This window comes from Hemiscyllium ocellatum, chromosome 4, assembly GCF_020745735.1.
Source record: "Hemiscyllium ocellatum isolate sHemOce1 chromosome 4, sHemOce1.pat.X.cur, whole genome shotgun sequence".
NCBI classification, from domain to species: domain Eukaryota; kingdom Metazoa; phylum Chordata; class Chondrichthyes; order Orectolobiformes; family Hemiscylliidae; genus Hemiscyllium; species Hemiscyllium ocellatum.
The window spans coordinates 78,881,296-78,901,858 of record NC_083404.1 but is presented as its reverse complement, the minus strand read 5'-3'; the positions used below and the strand labels follow the sequence as shown (position 1 = coordinate 78,901,858).

Here is a 20,563-nt window from a genome sequence, read left to right as displayed (position 1 = left end):
CAGAGCAGATTTCAATATCATGGGAGTAAATATTTGTCTCAGGGCATGCCCATTAATTTAACAGAGTCCATTGCCCATCTGTTCTGTAAGCCAGCAGATTTTCATCCACTGATTAAACCAGACTTGAGATTTGATGGAGTCAATAATGGGTGGGTACTCTGCTTCACCAGATTTTCACCTGTTTGTTAAATGTGTAAAATTGCCTTGTTCTTCCTGTTGAGATTTTCAACATTTTTAAAGTGAAGTGCAGAATGTTTAGACGGAATTTGAGGAAATATTATTTCACCAAAAGGTGGTAGGGGTTGTGTATGCACTGAGTAGGAGGTTAGTTGAGGCAGGAAGCCTTACAACCTTTAAAATGTACTTGAATTAGCATGTGAGTGTCATAGCATTCAAGCCTATGGGCCTGGTGTACTTAGCAATGTATTTTTATTGGTACAGATTTGATGGGCCAAATGGCCTCTTCTATGTTGTATGTTTTATGCTTGTAATTAATAAGCAGAATAATTTGAATCTTCTTTGAGCTTTAAACTTGATATCTTAAGCTGCAGCGACTGATTTGGGATCCTCTCCTACATTTTCGACTTGTCTCTCCCCCATACTGATTTGAGTAGGTGTATGCCACAATTATTCTGGGCTGAAATTGATGAGCCACCTATGTATAGTTGTTTGACACCTAGTGCTTATCAGGTCTATATCAAGGAGCACTGGACACCAATATACTTCAGGTTTTTTTGGTACCTGAAATGGGCTGCCATGCTCCACTTTTCGGCTTCCCATGAGCTAAAGTCTATCTGGTGCATTTTTTTCTCAATCCATAACACTGATACTTTTCATTCCATCTTTAAAAACTGTTAGCTTTGCTTTTACACAGTACCATTGGTAATCCCAAAGAAAATGGGCATATTGAGAAAAGTTCATGACTTCAGAGAGTTTAAAGATCTTAAAGAGGTGGAGCATAATGTCATTGAGTCATCAAGATCAACAGCACAAAAAAAGGCCATTTTGGCCCATCAAGTCTGCAAAGATCAAAAACAACCACCTAATTTTCTAATCCTACTTTCAAGCTCTTAGTCCACATCCTTATATGACTTGGCATTGCAAGTGAACATCTAAACACTTCTTAAATGCTTTGAGGGTTTCTGCCTTAACCATGCCTACATGCAGTGATTTCTGGATTCCCACCACCCTCTGGATGAAGAAAAATCTTCACATTACTTAAATTAAACCTATGCACCTTGGTCATTGATCCCTCCACCAAGACAAAAGTTTCTTCTTGTATATCCTGTCCATGCTCCTCATAAGTATACTCATCTCAATTGTGTCAGCCTCGATTCCAGCATCGAATGATAGGCCATTGTTCACAAGTATCGCTAATCTCATCCCATCTGGTGATTTCCCCCCCACCCCGGCCAACAGCCTGCTTCTACGTTCTCCCTAAAATCCACAAACAGGAGTCCCTGAGCAATCCAGTATTTCTGCCTGTTCCTGTCCAACAGAGCTTATTTCTTCCTAACTTACCCAGATTTGTTCTCCCCTTGTCCAATTCCTCCATACTTATATCTGTGATCATTCTAACACTTCATCTTTACCTTCTCAAAGTTTGTGAGAAGATTTGTAGCTCGGGTGTTCATTGTTGTGGTTCTGTTCGCCGAGCTGGGAGTTTTTGTTGCAAACGTTTCGTCCCCTTTCTAGGTGACATCCTCAGTGCTTGGGAGCCTCCAGTGAAGCGCTTCTGTGCTGATTCCTCCGGCATTTGTAGTGGTTTGAATCAAACCACTATAAATGCCAGAGGAATCAGCACAGAAGCGCTTCACAGGAGGCTCCCAAGCACTGAGGATGTCACCTAGAAAGGGGACGAAACGTTTGCAACAAAAACTCCCAGCTCGGCGAACAGAACCACAACATCTTTACCTTCTCTTCACTTTGGATGTGTGATCCCTCTATATGGCTATCAGTCAGATGTTCTTAGGACTTGTAGCTTGTTCTTGGAAAAAGGGCACAAACAATCCCCATCCACCACCCTCTTCTGCCTGGCCAAACTTGTTCTCACTTTGAACAACTTCTTTATCTCCTGTCACTTTCATTAAGCCTACATGGGGCCCCATTTATGCCTGTTAGAACAACACACATTACTCTAGTGTGGCCTAACCAAATTTGCATACAATTCCAGCATCTCGTCCCTACTCTTAAACTTTATGGCTCATCTAATAGAGGCCAGTATCTCATATGCCTTCGTAACCACTTTTATCTACCTGTGCTGTTACCTTAAGGGACTACTTGACATGCTAAGGAAGTTCCCTCTTGTCTTCTGTTCTTCCTAGGCTCCAACTAATCACCATGAATAAAAATATAGAGATTCTTGTCAAGAATAAGAAAGAATCGTATATTAGATATAGATAACTGGGGTCAAATTAATCTCTTGAAGAGTATAAAGAGCGCAGGAGCATTCTTAAGAGGGAAATCTGGAGGACAGAGAAGGGATATGATATAGCTTTGGCAGATAAGATTATGGATAATTCCAAAGAGATTCTTAAAGAACATTAAGAGTAAAAGAGCAATGAGAGAGAGAGAATAGGGGCCCTTAAAGATCTACAAGATTGTCTATGTGTTGAACCTCAGGTGATGAGAGAGATATTAAATGAATATTTTGTGTCAGTTTTGACTGTAAAGAAAAAAATGGAGGCAAGAGAACTCTTGAAGATATATTGTGATATTTTTAAAACAGTTCACATTATACAAGATGAAATGCTGGAGGTCTTAGAAAATATAGAGGTAGGTAAATCTCTGGGACCTGATCAGTGAGGGGCATTGATAGGGTAAGTAGATAATGTCTTTTCCTGGGGTGAGGGAGTCTAGAACTAGAGGGCATAGGTTTAGGGTGACAGGGGAAAGATGTAAAAGGGACCTAAGAGGCAACTTTTCCATGCAAAACATGGTCCGTGATTGGGATGAGTTACCAGAGGATGTGGTGGAGGCTGATACAATAACAACATTTAAAAAGCATCTGGATGGATATATGAATAGGAGGGGTTCAGAGGGATATGGCCCAAATGCTGGCAAATGGGACTAGATTAATTTAGGATATCTGGTCAGCAAGGACGAGTATGGAAGGGTCTGTTTCCATGCTGTAAATTTCTATGACTGTTTGACTCTAAGTGTATCCCAGGACATTGTCAGTAGTTAGGGAAGAAATTGCCTGACTCTTAGCAGGCATATCATCTTTAACCATGGGTGAGGTGCCAGAGGACTGGAAGGTGGCATAATGTGCCTTTAGTAAAGAAAGGCTGCAATAAGAAGCCTGAGAACTATAGACCTGTGAGCCTGATGTTGGTGTTGGGTTAGTTAGAGGAGATTTAGAAAGATAGGATTTACATACACTTGGAGAAGCAAGGGCTGATTAGGGATATATGAAGAAGTGTGGTAGATATTGTTCACATGGACTTTGGTAAAACCTTTGACAAGGTTGTGCATGGTAGGTTAATTAGTAAAGTTCAATCACATGAGATCCAGGGTGAGACTAACAATTGGATATAAAATTGCCTTTACGTAGAAGATGGAGGAAGGTGGTGGAGGGTTATTTTTTGGGCTGGAGGTCCGTAACCAGCAGTGTTCCACACTGATCGGTACTGGATCTACTTTTGTTTGTCATTTACATAAATGATTTGGATGAGAATATAGGTGGCATGGTTATTAAATTTGGAGATGACACCAAAATTGGTGGCACAGTTGACAGTGAAGAAGGTTATCTCAGCTTAGAAAGGGATCTTGATCAACTGGGTGAATGGGCTGAGGAGTGGCAGATGGAGTTTGATTTGGATAAATGTGAGATATTGTATTTTGGTAAAGCAGAAAAAGGCAGAACTTACACTATTAATGTTAAGGCCCTGGGTTGTGTTGTTGAAAAAACAGAACATGGGGTTCATGTACACAATTCTTTGAAATTTGCAATACGAGTCGGCAGCATCATTAAGAAGGCATTTAGCATGATAGTCTTCATTACTCCTTTGAGCCGAGGAGTTGAGATGTCATGTTGAGGTTGAACAGGACATTGGTGAGGCCTCTTCTGGAGTACTTTATACAGTTCTGGTAACCCTTCTTTAGAAGGATATTATTAAATTGGAGAAGGTTCAGAAAAGTTTTATCAGGATGTTGCCAGGAATGGAAGATTTGAATTATAAAAATAGGCTAGATAGACTGGAACTTCTTTCAGTGTACGACATTGAGTGGTGACATTATAGAGGTTTATAAAATCATGAAGGGCATGGATAATGTGAAAAGTAAGGGCCTTTTCCTTAGATGGGAGAGTTCAAAATTTGTGTGATATTTTTAAGATCAAACGAAAAAGATTTAAGGAAGACTTGAGGGGCAACCTTTTTACATAGAGAGTGGTTCATGTGTAGTGGAAGTAATGGATGCAGATAGAGTTACAACATTTAAAAGACATTCGGAGGGATATGGGTCAAAAGCGGGCAGGTGGGACTAGTTTAGTTTGGGAACATGGTTGGTGTGGACTAGTTAGACCAAAGGATCTGTTTCCATTCTGTATGACTCTGTGCATTCCAGACAGCTACTCGTGCTGTTTCATATGGCTTGAAACAGATGTAGACAATTGCATCTAACTCAGTCAGACTTGATCTTCTGTAAAGTTTGGATAGAATCATCTGTCATTAACCATCTATATATCACAGTATATCTTCCAGGTCACAAAAATAACTTCAAAAATAGTGATCTTATGCACCGTTTAACATTTGTAAATTGCACAATGTAACAGTATATGATTAAAAAGCCTGGAAAATGTTAAATAGTGATGTGCAACTAAAGTAAGAAACACATGAACATTGAAACTACCCTTCTCTGGAAAAGCACAGGGGTGATGTACAGCCTACCACTAAAAATAGGCATGGAACTTTTATGGACTGTTGGCATAAAATAGGTGTTAGCAAAATTGATAGCTCATTTTTGAAATTATAGGGGAAATGTTGTGCAGAGTGGAATTGAATGTCATGTGTGTTGCACTATTTTCCAAGTTGAATTTAAATTGAGCCCCTGTATTTTTTTCAGTTGTCGATGGTGGTTAAACCTATTTAGAGCTGGTACAATATGGGGAAGCAGAGGGACATATACTCCAATATTCTTACTGTAACAGATCAAAAAGATAAGAAAATACTTTTCTTTTTGAATCCTAAACATGAACCATCAATTGTTATATAAGAATAGCTGAACTTACTGTATAATGAGTGGGACACTATAATTGAAATTTGCAAGTAATTAAATCAGTGATTTAACTACAAGTAACAAATTTGAAATAAATTCTTACTGACCACAGAAGTAATCCAAAGAAAGTAGTAAACAATCCCAAGTACAGTGAAGATGTGAGATAATGCTGTCAGCAACAGAACTATTTTGGAGACATAGGAGCAGAAATTAGGCCAGTCTGCTCCATCACTCAAACATGGCTAATAAGTTTCTCAGCCCTATTCTACCACCTTTTCCCCGTAACCCTCAATCCCCTTGACAATCAAGAACCTATCTCTTTCCCTTTTAAGTATACTCAGTGAAGTGGCCTCCCTGTTTCCTCAATGCTACCTGTCCCTCTACTTTGTATCATCTGCAAATATATCCAGAATACCCTCAGTTCCTTCATCTAATCGTTAATGTATTAAGCGAAAAGTTGTGGTCCTAACAATGAGCCTTGCGGAATACCGATTATCACTGGCTGCCATCCTGAGAAAGACCCTTTCATCATCACTTTTTGCTTTCTGCCTGACAGCCAAGCTTCTATCCTTGCTTCTAAAACCTTGGGTCCTTATCTTACTCAGTAGCTTCTTGTGCAGCTCCTTGTCAAAGGCCTTCTTGAAGTCCAGATAGGTAACCTCCATTGGCTCTCCTTGACCTAACCTGCTCATTACTTCCTCAAAGAATCCTAGTAGGCGTGACCTCCCTGTGATGAAGCCACATTGATTTTGCCCTATTTTACTGTACGCTTCCAAGTACTCAAAAATCTCATTGTTCACAATGGATTCCAATATCTTACCCACGACTGTGGTTAGGCTAATCTGTGTGTAATTTTCTGTCTTTTGCCTTACTCACTTTTTAAACAGGGCTGTCATGTTATTGATTTTCCAGTCCTCTGTGACCCTCCCTAACTCTAGCGATTCCTGAAAGATCACTGCTAACACCTCCATTATCTCTTTAGTTCTCCCTTCGAACTCTGGGGTATGGTCCATCTGGTCCAGGTGATTTATCTACCTTCGGGCCATTCAGTTTTCTAGCACCTTCTCCTTTGGTGATGGCCACCATACTCTGTTCTGCTCCTGACTCTTTTAAATGTTTTGGATATTACGCTTGCCTTCCACCGAGAAAACTGGCGCAAAGTAATTATTCAGTTACCTTCGGCCATTTCCTTATTCCCCACTATTATCTCACCACCAGCATCATTTTTCAGCAGTCCAATGCCCACTTTTGCTTCTCCTTTGCCCTTTATATGACTGAAGAAACTCTTACAGTCTTCCTTTATATTACTGGCTAGCTTACCCTCATATTTAATCTTCTCCCTTCTGATTTCATTTTTGTTGCCATCGATTGGTCTTTGTAAACTTCCCAATCCTCTGGTTTCCCACTGCCTATGCCACATTATATGCTTTCTCTCTTGCTTTTATGCCATCCCTAACTTCCTTAGCCAGTCATGGTTGCCTCATCCTTCCTGTACCATGTTTCTTTTTCCTTGGGATGTATCTCTGCTGTGTCTCTGGAATTACTCCCAGAAACTCCTGCCATTGCTGTTCCACTGTCTTTGCTACTAAGCTCCTCTCCCAGTCAATTTTGCCCAGCTCCTCCCTCATGTTACTATAGCTGACCTTATGTCATGTTTTGCTCCAGCTTGCCTCTCATTTTAATACTATATCTTGTGATATGATAAAATAAGATCTCTACTGTGCCTGTACATGTACATGTATCTGATCAGAGAATGTATGGCGAATAGTAACATTACCAGAATTTCAGTTAGAATGTCTTAACAGTTAACATAAAGTACAGAAGAAAAGGCCTGTTTCATATCTGACAGGTTGACAGTTTTGAATTTGTGTATATGATATATATATATTATATATACACAAAATGTTGCAGCCAATTTGTTTTTTTAATTATTCACCTGGCATCCAGTTGTCTTAATATTCACAGAACATGTCAAGAGCCAACATCATTTTTTTTTGTGTTTCAGTCAGTTAATTATGTTCAGTTAATGAAATTATCTGCATGTATAATTTGCACAGCAAATGCACTAATAAATAATAGCACTATTATTGTTCCACTATTAGATGTTCCATTTGCAAGAATCAAAGAGGAAACAGATGCTCCAGATTGAAATGTAATAGAAATCAGAAATAGCCAATCTTCTGTGATCCCCATATCAGTCAATTAGAACTGTCTGACGATGAAATATTTGCTTCTCTGATGCATATTCTTTTGAATACATTTAAATCTTATCCAAGAGGTTTCTCCAGTTTGGATCAGTGTACATGCCAACATCAGCTATCAATGTGAATACCAAATACTGGTGCACTGTAGCTGATGATATTGATGCAAAATTCAATTAGTGACAGTTAATACTGATGAAAATAATGACACTAAAGACTGACACATCCTGAGAACAATTTACTTTCCATTTTATGGTTTAAAAAATAAATGCGAACATTTTAGATCCCCCAACCATTATCATCTAAAGTTTGTTTGATTCAGGAATTGTTCCTTCAAATTGGAAACTTGCATCACTCTGAATGTAAGAGAGGTGAGATAGAGAAACTCGGGAAATAGAGACAAATTGGCCCAATATCTGTTGTCAGGAAATTTCTGAATATTACAATTAAATATATAGGTGATCAAACAGCTTGAAAATACTCAGCTGCTCAGAGAAAAGAGGCATGAATTATACAGACTTGACCATGCCTGAGGAATCCTGAGTTGCATTTTTGAAGAGTCAAGTGACTATAGAGTTAAACAAAGAATGTCTTGTTATATAGACTTTGGAAGATACTGTTGGCAAAAGTTGAAAATCCTGGAAATACCATGGGAAAATGTACAGCTTGAATGTGATGGTGCTATATTTTAAATTTTTAATAAAATCTGTCACGGCTGAGAAATCTTCATGGTTCTACAAAATGTAATTTTATATTGTAGAGTGTCAAGTTTCTCCTGGTTTGTTTAACATTTTAACTTATACCTGAACCCCTTCTATACATCATTTACTAGCATTATATGTGATTGGCTATTTGATGGGCTTCACAGTTTCTGAGTGTCTGATATCCTTTTAGCTTTGCACCAGATTCAAGCTAACATCAGGAAGAGGGAAATCTATGCTACATTAGAAATCCTTTCTAGGTCTTGGTGAGCAGTTATTTTTTTGAGGTCAGCTGTGAGTGCTGTGCTTTGATCTGGACTTCAAAATCCAGACATGTAATTTTGAGTCCAGTCAAATGATCTGAATTTAAATGTCCTGCTGTCCATTTGAAAACTTCACTGTAATTGTCAGCCAAAATTTCCTTCAAACCTTACTTCAGATGTCAACCAATACACTCTTTAAAAAAAGGCAAATTTAGCTTTAATTTGTCGATGCATCAAAGTTATGTTACATGTAACTATAAGCACGCCATTCCCCTCACTGACAAATGTGACACCATATGCAATTTAACAGTCTTTTCAACTTAGACTCTGATATATATGCCTTCTAACCTTTCTCACTTAATGGATTTGACCCTCAAGTTGCTTTCACAGGTAGCTGTGTTCCATCTGAGGTCAACAAATGCAGTTAACACTGACCACGTGCATGTCTGTGAACCCACTGCCACTCAGGTCATGACAATCTTGACGTCGTAGTTCTCCAGAATTCCTATTCAACCAAACCATCAGACATAGTGTGACCCTCTGAGTCAAAAGGTCCACATGTTAGCATGACAAACTGTTCACACCTTTCAGTATCTTACTGCTGAATAGAAAACTGATCTATTCTTCAAAAGATTTGCATGACTTGCTTCACAAGAATTCTGTGTTCTGTAGATTCTAAGACCAGCTACAATTTAATCTCCCAGTTAGAATTCTATTTACCCTTTGATTTTTAAGTTTTATTTCATAGTAACCTCACATCACTTAGACATTATTTAGTATTAAAATACTTGATAGGATGTCGAACAGCACCTTTCAGAATAGTCCCTTGCTTCACTTTGGAATTAAATGAGCATCCCCAAAAGAAAATACAGGCTTTTCTGCAAAGCACATGGATCATCATAGTTATGTTATGTTAATACATCAAACACCTATTCCGGTCCTTCTCAATTGTTGCTGAGGGAAATGGATAAAGCTTTGTTGCATTCAAGCCCATTAAATAGTAGCTCAGAAATTGTGATGTATGATCATGTAATATCATGTGTATCACATCTCTCTATCTAGATTTTTAAATAGGAGTAATGACCCATCAATAGGATTTGGAAATTATGGGTAGACATTAAATATCGGCCTTGCCAACAATATCCACATCCAGTGAATAAATTGAATGAAAGACAAAAATAAGTCCATTGCAACTCATTTCATTGACTTTCCATGATCGTGTAATGTCACTGGTTTTATTTAAACTATACAAAGTAATTATAATTGATTGCTCATATCAATGTACTTTCACAATCAATCATTGAAAGGGTCACCTCCATCTGCAATGTTGTCATCCAATTCTGTTTCTTCAGGGTGGAGCTGAGCACAATATTCCTGTGATTATATCAAAAATCTCAAAGGAACAAAGAGGTATGGCATATTTTCTATTAATTTTCCATTAATTTTTATATCTGCAATTGAAATAATTTGACATTAGCTTTTTTTTTCTCTCTCGTCTTACTTATAAAGCTGACTTGTCTGGATTGCTGTTTATTGGAGATGCTATCCTTCAGGTGTGTACACTGTCTGGTTTTCGAATTGACATAATACTGCTGACCACAGATAATTGCAGTGAATTTAGCTTTGTCAGCAATATCTTTTCTTCCTTTCCTGCTTTCCCTGCACCATTAGATAAATGGAATAAATGTTAGGAACTGCAAACATGAAGAAGTGGTGAGTACATAACAAATTTCTAATTTATGTCCTTTGCTTTCACTGTTAAAAAAAGAATACTTTAGAATTGAATTCATCCAAAAATGCATATACATTTTGACAGCTATATTAATGGGTCATCCTTTCAGAAAATAAGCACCTGGCAGATTTATATTTTCCACATGATAGGAGCATTTTTATACCAAGAGGCTGAAATGTCTATGTGATCATTGTATTGCAATCAACTTTTATTTGTTACAGTAAGAAGAATTCTGAAATCAATTTTCTACATGCACCAGGAATTCTAAAAATTCAAGATTACCCTATGTTTTCTTCAGATGTGGCAATTACAATTGTTTTGGGCAAATGACTCTGATATGATGATGGGTAAATCAGAAAATGCCATGCTTTCCAAATGTGACTGTAACGTGCACATTTTGTTTTTTTACACCTTTAGAATTCCACATAATATGAATGTTGTGAATATAAGAGCATGTCAGAGGCCAGTAATTCTGTGTCTATTAAGTCACCTCCTAACTCATAAAAGCTTGTCCATCTACAAGATACAAATCAGGAATGTTCTCCACATGAGATGAATGCACCTCCAAAAACAGTTATGAAGCTTGATATTTCTAAGACAAAGCAACCTGCTTGATTGGCCCTCTACCACCAACACGCAATGTACCATTTACAAAATGCATTGCAGCAGCTCACTGAAACTTCTTAAATAAAGTATGACAAAAGTGCAACCTCGACACTTAAAAAAAAAGGCAGCAAATTTATGGGAATACCACAATTTGCAAGTTCCCCTCCAAGCCAAATGCTATTCTAGATTGGAACTATATCACTATTTCTTCATTCTCACTGAGCCAAAATCTCTCCCTAACAGTATCATCTCAATCTAAGGACATCACTGCAGGAGTTTCTCAAAGATAGAGTTCAAGGCCTAACCATCCTCAACTCCCTCATCAATTGACTTCCCTCTATCATAAGATCAGAATTGGGGATGTTTATTGATGATTGCACAATGTTTAGATACTGAAGCGACATGAGACGATATGCAGCAAGACCTGGACAACATTTAGGTTTGAGTAATAAGTGATGAGCAATATTTAAGCTGCATGAGGTTCAGGCATTATCCACCTTCAGGCAATATCCACCTTCAATACAAGATACTCAAAATTTACTCGCTTTGACATTCAACCGCATTATCGTAATTGAATTCTCCACTATCAATATCCTGGGACATTACAATTGAACTGGACCAGCCATATTAATGCTGTGCCTACAACAGCAAGTTAGAGGCTTGGAATTCTATGGTGAATAATTTGTCTCGTCTCTCCCCAGTGTCTGTCCATGATCATAAGCAAAGCATAAATCAGGGGTGTGCTTAAAAACTGTACGCGTGCATGGATGATTGCAGCTCCAAAACAGTGAAGAATTTTAATACTATCCAGGATAAAGCAGTCTGCTGAATTAGTGTCCCACCCACCATTTCCAAAATGCATTCACTTTGTCATTGAGACGCAGTGACAGCAGTGTGTGCTATCTACATGATGGTAGTATACTAGACCTCAAGATGACATAATCAGCATGCTAGATAGTGTTCAGGCTCCTAAGCCTGTTCACTCCAGGCTGGCCATATCTTTCTCGTTCTCTCCATTCCCATTTTTTGCTTTCGCTTTTCTTCTTTTCTTCATTTCTGATGTCATGGGAAAGCTGGAGCATGAACTCAGCAGATCATCGGTGGTGGTGATGCCCAGAGTGAGGGCTTCTGGCTACAATAGGCCCGGAGCGTGGACTTGGTGGGATTTCTGTGGTGGTGGTAGTGCCTGGTGCGAGAACTCCTGGCTGTAGTAGGCCTAAAGCATGAAATAAGTTGGTCGCCGCCTGCGGCAGTGCTTGGCAAGTCATCGGCTGTGGCAGTAGTGGTGCCCGGCGTGGGGTCTCTTGGCGGTGGTGGGTCACTTAGGCGAAGGCAGTGCCTGGAGCAGGATCTGCTGACTGCAGTAGGCCTGAAGCATGGGGATTCCTTGAGGCCTGGGACACCTTGCAGAGAAATTGCAGGAGAGTGGAGCTATATAAGGATTCCGTGTACAGAAGATGTACTCTATTTATGTAATTTCTTTCTATTCTTTTTGTAACTTAAAATGAGGCCAGTTTGTAGTGACAAAACATTGTTCACTGTAACTTTTTAGATATATGTGGCAATAAATAAGTAACTCATTATAGCGACTCACCAAGCATTTTTCCAGCTGCAATCTCCAAACCTGTGATCCCAGTCCATGGCAACACAACCACCTACAAGTTCTCCTCCAACCCCCAATCATCCTGATGTTAAAATGTATCATCTTTCTTTTACTGTCATGAAGTCAAAATTTTTCCAACTCCCTTACTAATAGCACTGTGGGTGTACCTAAACTCCAACTCTGGTAGTTTAAGAAAGCAGCTCACCACCATATTCTCAAGAGCAATTAGGAATGAATAATAAGTGCTGGCCTAGCTAAAAATGTCCACATCCTGTGAATGAATAAATAAAAATAATGTGAAGAAGAGTGTCCAAAGATGATCCAGTAATTCCTAAATCTTATAAAAATAGGGTGGAAATTTCACACCAGCGCAAGCATGTGCAGCTGGCAGAGGAAAACAGGAGATAGTTGATGATTTATTTTGTTAGATTCCAATTCAGCGTACAGTGTAACAGTTTCTAGCTGGCCCTGCTGGTCAGAAACTGTCACACCTTGCAGTTCAGCACACTTGTAGGGACGTGAGGTCAGGCATAAAAGCCCCGTGCTTTTCGTAGGATCTAACATTTTAAATAGCTAACTCATTAAAAAGCTGTTAAGTTCATAAGTATTTGAGTCCTACCTGGAAAGTGAATATTTTGATTCTTGAATTAAAATTCCTGAATTTCATGTCCCTTCTGCAGTCCTTTATGGAGATGGAAGTGGAGGCTGAATGAAGTACTCTGAAGCAAGTGTGTTCACATTAGAGGCAGTTTGCATGCACTTACCATTACCTAAACAGCCATGCATATGCAATATAAAAACTGGGAAAGAACTGAGGATGCTGTAACTCAGAAACAAAAACAGAAGTTGCTGGAAAAACTCAGCAGGTCTGGCAGCATCTGTAAAGAGAAGTCAGAATTAACGTTTTGGCTTCGATGACCTTTCCTCAGAACTGACACACGCCTAGGAATACTTAACCTGAACATTTCTGAATCAAGTCATCTTCACAAATTGATATTCACAAATGACAGTGATTTCCCATTTATTGCCATCTGACCTGCTATCTACGTCAAGCAGACACCTACCACTATCAAGTCCAATGCTGTGAGGACTGGCTAGATTGTCTGCTTTCTGACACATGTATGGAGAAAGGTTGCCCTGAATGAGACATCACCTTCAGTGGATTGCCTGACCTGTAAAGCTGCAGTCACATACCCTCATACTACTTCCATTGACTTAATGGAAGCAAATGTTTGTGAAGTCTTATGCAATGGTTCTGTGAGTCCAAACCTCCTAAGAGATTGGTATAAGACATGGGTAGCTACTCTATATTTATGTGTTTCACTTCTACTAATAAGCAGTGGTACTGCAACTACTAATCATGTTCTTTACACAATGAATAAAGGTTTGAAAAGTTCTGATGAAGAACGTTTGGTGAGTTGCTATAATGGGTTTCTCAGCATGGAACAGCATTAACGTCAGGTTATTCAAGCGCCTAATCCTATTCAAAGAGAAACACTGATAGTTATGGCCAGGTCATCCCCTCAGTGTTGGGAACAATCAGTCCTGTCATTTTTTGACTTTGCCAACTCTGTCACATCCTCCCACTGCCACAGTACATTTTTCTGCTTGAGTGATAGGCAGCCAAGCTTCAGATCTGTGGCCTTTCACAGAGGCCCGAGGTTGTGAGGTGATGTCTTTTGGAAGAAGTGGGAGTACTCAATGAACAGTAGAATATTAGGAAGGTCAGAAGAACTGAGGAGTCTTGGTGTGCTTGTTCACAGATTCCTGAAAACAGCAAGACAGAATCATAATATGGTGAAGAAGACATGTGGAACACTGCATTTATCAGTCATGGCATAGATTATAAGAGCAGAAAGATTATGTTGGGACTGTAAAAAACAAACAATTTTATTAGGCCACAGCTGAAACACTATGTACAGTACTGTGTTGGTCACCTCACAATAGGAAGGGTGTGGTTGCAGTGGAGGGGATGCGGAGAAGATCCACTAGAATATTGCCAAAGATGGAGCAGTTTAGCTATGAAGAAAGGCTGGATAAGCTCAGTTGTTTTCTTTAGAGCAGAGAGTGATGAGGGGAGACCTGATTGAAATGTATAAGATTACAATAGGAATAGACAATAGGTAGGAGGCAGTTGTTTCTCTTCATTGAAGAGTCAATACCAAGGGAGCATAATTATAAGAAGCAGGGCAGGAGCTTTAGAAAGGATTTAGGAAATATTTCCTTCACCTGGAATGCACCACCCGGGAGGTAGTTGAGTTGGGAAACTTCGCAATCTTTAAAAAGTACATGGGTGAGCATTTGAAATGTCATAATATTCAAGACAATAGGCCAAGTTCTGGAAAATGGGATTGGTGTGGATAGTTCAACACAGACTTGATGGGCCAAAGGACCTCTCCTGTGCTTTATGACTCTATGACTGCAGTGAAGTGCAGCAGGTGCTAAGGCAGACTGGTTAGAAGGCGTGCCACAGTTTGTTAACCATATGTCTTTTCACACCCCTATACATCCTACATATTTGTTCTCTCAGTATTCACTATCTACAGAACAATGAGCCATTGGTAAGTCTGACATAGCTTTGAAATGCTCCTGAATTGGGCGCACTGAGCAAAGAGGTACTGAAATTCTCCATTTAAAGATAACAACTAATCTCACAAAAATGTCAGTCAACAACTTTCGTACTTCTTAATCTTGTCCAAATAAACAAACAGCCATTAAAAACCTACATCACAAGAAATAATAAATTTATTATAATTGCAATTAATGCAAGCTAACACTTCCTATAATCAGATGTAGATCAGCTTAGACCAGAAGCTATTCTTAGAACTGAATGAAGAAATCATGATCAGGCAATATGGAAAAACATTTCTGGTTATTTCCACATGGCTAGGTGCTGAGGGACTGTGTGTTGAACTCTTAACTTTATTGTGTTTTTCTACCTATTAATAAGAAGGACTGTAATGTTTAACATTTTAACTTTGTTTTCCTTATTTTCTGCTTTGTAACTAAGTTTCCGTACCTAGGCAACTTTGTCCCTAAGATGGCGTCGTAAGTGACGACTTGTAAACGTTTCACTGTACTCATGTGAGTACATATGACAGTAAATCTAATTCAATTCAACATATAGCTTCTCTAGATAGGCTCATTACCAATAGTTGACTGAGTTCTAAGAATGGCCAATGCACAAAGCTCAGCGTTTTGACACAGTTTAGAATCGCAGAAGCATTTCAGAGACCGTCAGAATTGCCAATTAGGCCATCAACATGGGGTCCAGGTAAAAATTAAGATATTCTGAAAAAAATTGTTAAAAATATTATTCAAAAATTAACTTAATAATTTAATAAACTTGTATTATTTAAAAAAAACATAATTCAGGGTCAGTTCATTAAATTTTAAATTGCTGTCACACGACTGAGAAAACAGTTTTTTGGATTTTTTGCTAGTGATGTAGCAGAGATGTAGCTAATTTCAGAAATTGTTGATTCCCAGGGATCAGCCTGTACCTGAACCCTGAGTAAGGGACAACAACTTAATCTGCACAACCTTGACACCCTCAAATTATGGCTTGTTTCAGTTAGTTTGGTGGCACAGTGGCTCAGTGGTTAGCATTTCTGCCTCACAGCACCAGGGACCTTGGGCGACTGTCTCTGTGGAGTTTACACATTCTCCCCGTGTCTGTGTGGTTTCTTTCGGGTGCTCCGGTTTCCTCCCACAGTCCAAAGATGTGCAGGTTTGGTGATTTGGTCATGCTAAGTTGCCCAAAGTGTTCAGGGATGTTTAGGTTAAGTGCATTAGTCAATGGTAAATGTAGAGTAATAGGGTAGGGCAATGGGTATAGGCAGGTTACTCTTTGGAGGGTCAGTATGTACTTGTTGGGCTGAATAGCGTGCTTCCACATAGGGATTCTATGATGTGATGATAGTAAATGGCAGTGAAGTGCTGTCAACCTTAACTGCAACTCCTACTGCCATGAAAAGTCTAGGCTGCTATTAATGGATGCAGTAGCAAGTTGTTCTCTTCACTGTTTTACAAAAGAATCCTGAGGGACAGGGTTTACATGAATTTCGCAAGGCAAGAATTGATTATGGGTACTCAACATGGCTTTATGAGTGGGAAATCATGTCTCACAAACTTAATTGAGGTTTTTGAAGAAGTAACAAAGAGGACTGATGAGGGAAGAGCAGTGGACGTGATCTATATGGACTTCAGAAAGGCACTCGTCAAGGTTCGCAAGATTAGTCCACATAGAATAGAGAGAGAACTAGCTATTTGGATACAGCAGTGTGCCATTAACGATTGGTGCAGGGTCCACTGCTTTTCATTATTTATATATATGATTGGGATGTGAACCTAGGAGGAGGTATAGTTAGTAAGTTTGCAGATGACACCAGAATTGGAGGTGTAGTGGACAGTGAAGAAGGTTATCTCAGAGTGCAACCAGACCTTAGATCAGATGGGTCGATGGGTCAATGGGTCGAGGTGAGGCAGATGGATTTTAATTTAGATAAATGTGAGGTGTTACAAATCAAGGCAGGACTTATACACTTAATGGTAAGGTCCTGGGGAGTGTTGCTGAACAAAGAGACCTTGGAGTGCAGGTTCATAGTTCCTTGAAAGTGGAGTCGCAGGTAGATAGGATAGTGAAGAAAGCATTTGCTATGCTTTCTTTTATTGGTCAGAATACTGAGTACAGGAATTGGGAGGTCATTTTGAAGTCTGTATAGGACATTAGTTAAGCCACTTTTGGAATATTGCGTACAATTCTGGTCTCCCTCCCATAGAAAGGATGTTATTAAACTTGAAAGGATTCAGAAAAGATTTACTAGGATATTGCCAGGGTTGGAGGTTTTGACCTATTAGGAGAGGCTGAATAGGCTGGGGCTGTATTCTCTGGAGCATTAGAGGCTGAGGGGTGACCTTAAATATGTTTATAAAATCATGAGGGGCATGGAATAGGGTAAATAGACAAGGTCCAGAACTAGAGGACATCAGTTTAAGGTGAGAGGAGAAAGATTTAGAAGGGACCTAAAGGGCAACCTTTTCATGCAGAGGGCGGTGCATGTATGGAATGAACTGTCAGACAAAATGGTGGAGGCTGGAAAAATTACAACATTTAGAAGGCATCTGGTTGAGTATATGAATAGAAAGTGTTTTGATGATTATGGGCCAAGTGCTGGCAAATTGGACTAGGTTAGATTTGGATATCTGGTTGGCATGGATGAGTTGGGCCAAAGGGTCTGTCTCTGTGCTGTACATCTGTATGACTCTAATTAACATAGCAACTGTAGGAATGTCACCAATACACATTAACACAGTTGTTAGTAATATCACTTAGCTTTAGAACATTAGTTTTGCATTGAGATGGATTACTATTATCACAGGCAGCTGCATAACTTCAAATACAGCGCAGCAATTCTGTTAGAGAATCAGCTTCCATTTGGATCTCACTTGATGTTATAATCTGAAATTTGGACTGTGAGGAGGGCATAATGCTATGCACTTGAATCCTAACTAGAAAGCATAATATGTTAATTATGCCTCAAGATTAATTATACAAATATACCTGAATAATATTTGGGTGCATGCTTGGTGTTAGTCTCAATTACCTGTGGGCTGCAATGTTGTTTCAACATAGGCTACTTAAGAACTATTAATTTTACATATCCTTTTCACAGTAGTCACTTCTTAAAAAGATATGTATTACCCAAATTTCTTCTTATATACTTGCAGTGTTACTTCGGAGGAATTTTACTAAAAAATGGTTAGATCCTGAATATGTCTGCAAGAGTTCCTCAGCATAGTGTCCACAGCCCAATATCAATGACCTTCACTCATACAGTTAGAAGAATGGATATTTGCTTAAGACTGCACAAAGTTCAGCAGAACGTGAAGAACAGCAAATTCTGAGGGACAGAATTTACACATATTGGAAAGGTTCCCCATGGATGACTGGTTAGCAAGGTTAGATCTCATGGAGTACAAGGAGAACTAGCCTTTTGGATACAGAACTGGCTCGAAGGTAGAAGACAGAGGGTTGCGGTGGAGGGTTGTTTTTCAGACTGGAGGTCTGTGACCAGTGGAATGCTACAAGAATCGGTACTGGGTCTGCTACTTTTTATTATTTACATAGCTCTGGACTCCGCCAGCCCAGAGAAAAGACCTTGTCTATTTACCCTATCCATACCCCTCGTGATTTCATAAACCTCCATAAGGTCACCCCTCAGCCTCCGACGCTCCAGGGAATATGACCCCAACCTATTCAGCCTCTCCCAATAACTCAAATCCTCCAACCCTGGCAACATCCTTGTAAATATTTTCTGAATTCTTTCAAGTTTCACAACAGCTTTCCAATAGGAAAGAGCCCAGAATTGCACACAGTATTCCAAAAATGGCCTAACTATTTCCTGTACAGCCGCAACATGACCTCCTAACTCCTATACTCAATACTCTGACCAATAAAAGAAAGCATACCAAACAACTTCTTCACTATCCTATCTACCTATGACTTCACTTTCAAGGAGCTATGAACCTGCACTCCAAGGTCTCTTTGATCAGTGACACTCCCTAGGAACTTACCTCTAAGCGTACAAGTCCCGCAAAGATTTGCTTTACCAAAATGCATCCCCTCGCATTTATCTAAATTAAACTCCATCTGCCACTCCTCAGTCCATTGACCCACCTGATTAAGATTCCGTTGTTCTCTGAGGTAACCTTCTTCGCCGTCCACTACACCTCAAATTTTGGTGTCATTTGCAAACTTACTAACTATACCTCTTATGCTCACATCCAAATCATTTATATAAAAGTGACAAAAAGTGGTGGATCCAGCACCGACCTTTATGGCACTCCATGGGTCACAGGTCTCCAGTCTGAAAAACAAATCTCCACCTCCACCCTCTGTCTTCTACTTTTGAAGCCAGTTCTTTTTTTTAGATTAGATTACTTACAATGTGGAAACAGGCCCTTCAGCCCAACAAGTCCATACCGACCCGCCAAAGCGCAACCCACCCATACCCCTACATTTACCCCTTACCTAACACTACGGGCAATTTAGCATGGCCAATTCACCTGACCCGCACATCTTTGGACTGTGGGAGGAAACTGGAGCACCCGGAGGAAACCCACGCAGACACAGGGAGAATGTACAAACTCCACACAGTCAGTCGCCTGAGTTGGGAATTGAAACCCAGGTCTCTGGCGCTGTGAGGCAGCAGTGCTAACCACTGTGCCACCGTGCCGCCCTTCTGTATCCAAAAGGCTAGTTCTCCCTGTATTCCATGAGGTCTAACCTTGCTAACCAGTCTCCCATGGGAAATCTTGTTGAATGCCTTACTGAAGTCCATATAGATCATGTATACCATTCTGCCCTCATCAATCCTCTTTGTTATTTCTTCAAAAAACTCAACCAAGTACGTGAGACATGATTTCCCACACACAAGCCATGTTGAATATCCCTAATCAGGGAGAAAGTGAGGACTGCAGATGCTGGAGATCAGAGCTGAAAATGTGTTGTTGGAAAAGGGCAGCAGGTCAGGCAGCATCCAAGGAGCAGGAGAATCGATGTTTCGGGCATGAGCCCTTCTTCAGGAATAGCTCCCTAATCAGTCCTTGCCTTTCCAAAAACATGTACATTCTGTCCCTCAGGATTCACTCCAACAACTTGCCCACCATCGATGTTTGGCTAACTTGTCTATAGTTCCCTGGCTTGTCCTTACCACCTTCTTAAACAGTGGCACCAGGTTAGCCAATCTCTAGTCTTCCAGCACCTCACCTCTGACTAGCGATGATACAAGTATCTCAGCAAGGGGACCAGCAATCACTTCCTGGGTTTCCCATAGAGTTCTAGGGTACACCTGATCAGGTTCTGAGGATTTATCCACTTTTATGCATTTCAAGACATCCAGCATGGTAGGCTCATTCATAAAGTCAGGAGATATGGGATACGGGGAGATTTAACTAATTGGATTCAGAATTAGTTGGTTGACAGAAAGCAGATGATGGTTGTAGATGGAAAGTATTCTGCTTGGAGGTCAGTGTTGAGTGTTATCCAACAGGGCTCTGTTCTTGGGCTCTGCTCTTTATGGTTTTTATAAATGACTTGGATGAGGAGATTGAGGGGTGGGTTAGTAAATTTACAGACGACACAAAGATTTGAGGTGCCATTGACAGTATTGAGGGCTATTGCAGGCTGCAGTATGACATAGACAGAATGCAGACCTGGATGAGAAATGGCAGATGCA

The 20,563-nt window shown here is 39.8% G+C and overlaps 1 protein-coding gene across 1 annotated transcript in view; it reads left to right on the top strand.

Annotated features, from left to right (window-relative positions):
* Window positions 1-20,563, top strand: part of sntg1 (syntrophin, gamma 1) — a 555,024-nt gene that overhangs the window by 378,230 nt on the left and 156,231 nt on the right. The window contains exons 5-7 of the mRNA XM_060824345.1: window positions 9,735-9,792; window positions 9,892-9,935; window positions 10,054-10,095. Coding sequence (XP_060680328.1) covers window positions 9,735-9,792; window positions 9,892-9,935; window positions 10,054-10,095 — 144 coding nt within the window. The remainder of the gene's footprint in view (window positions 1-9,734; window positions 9,793-9,891; window positions 9,936-10,053; window positions 10,096-20,563) is intronic.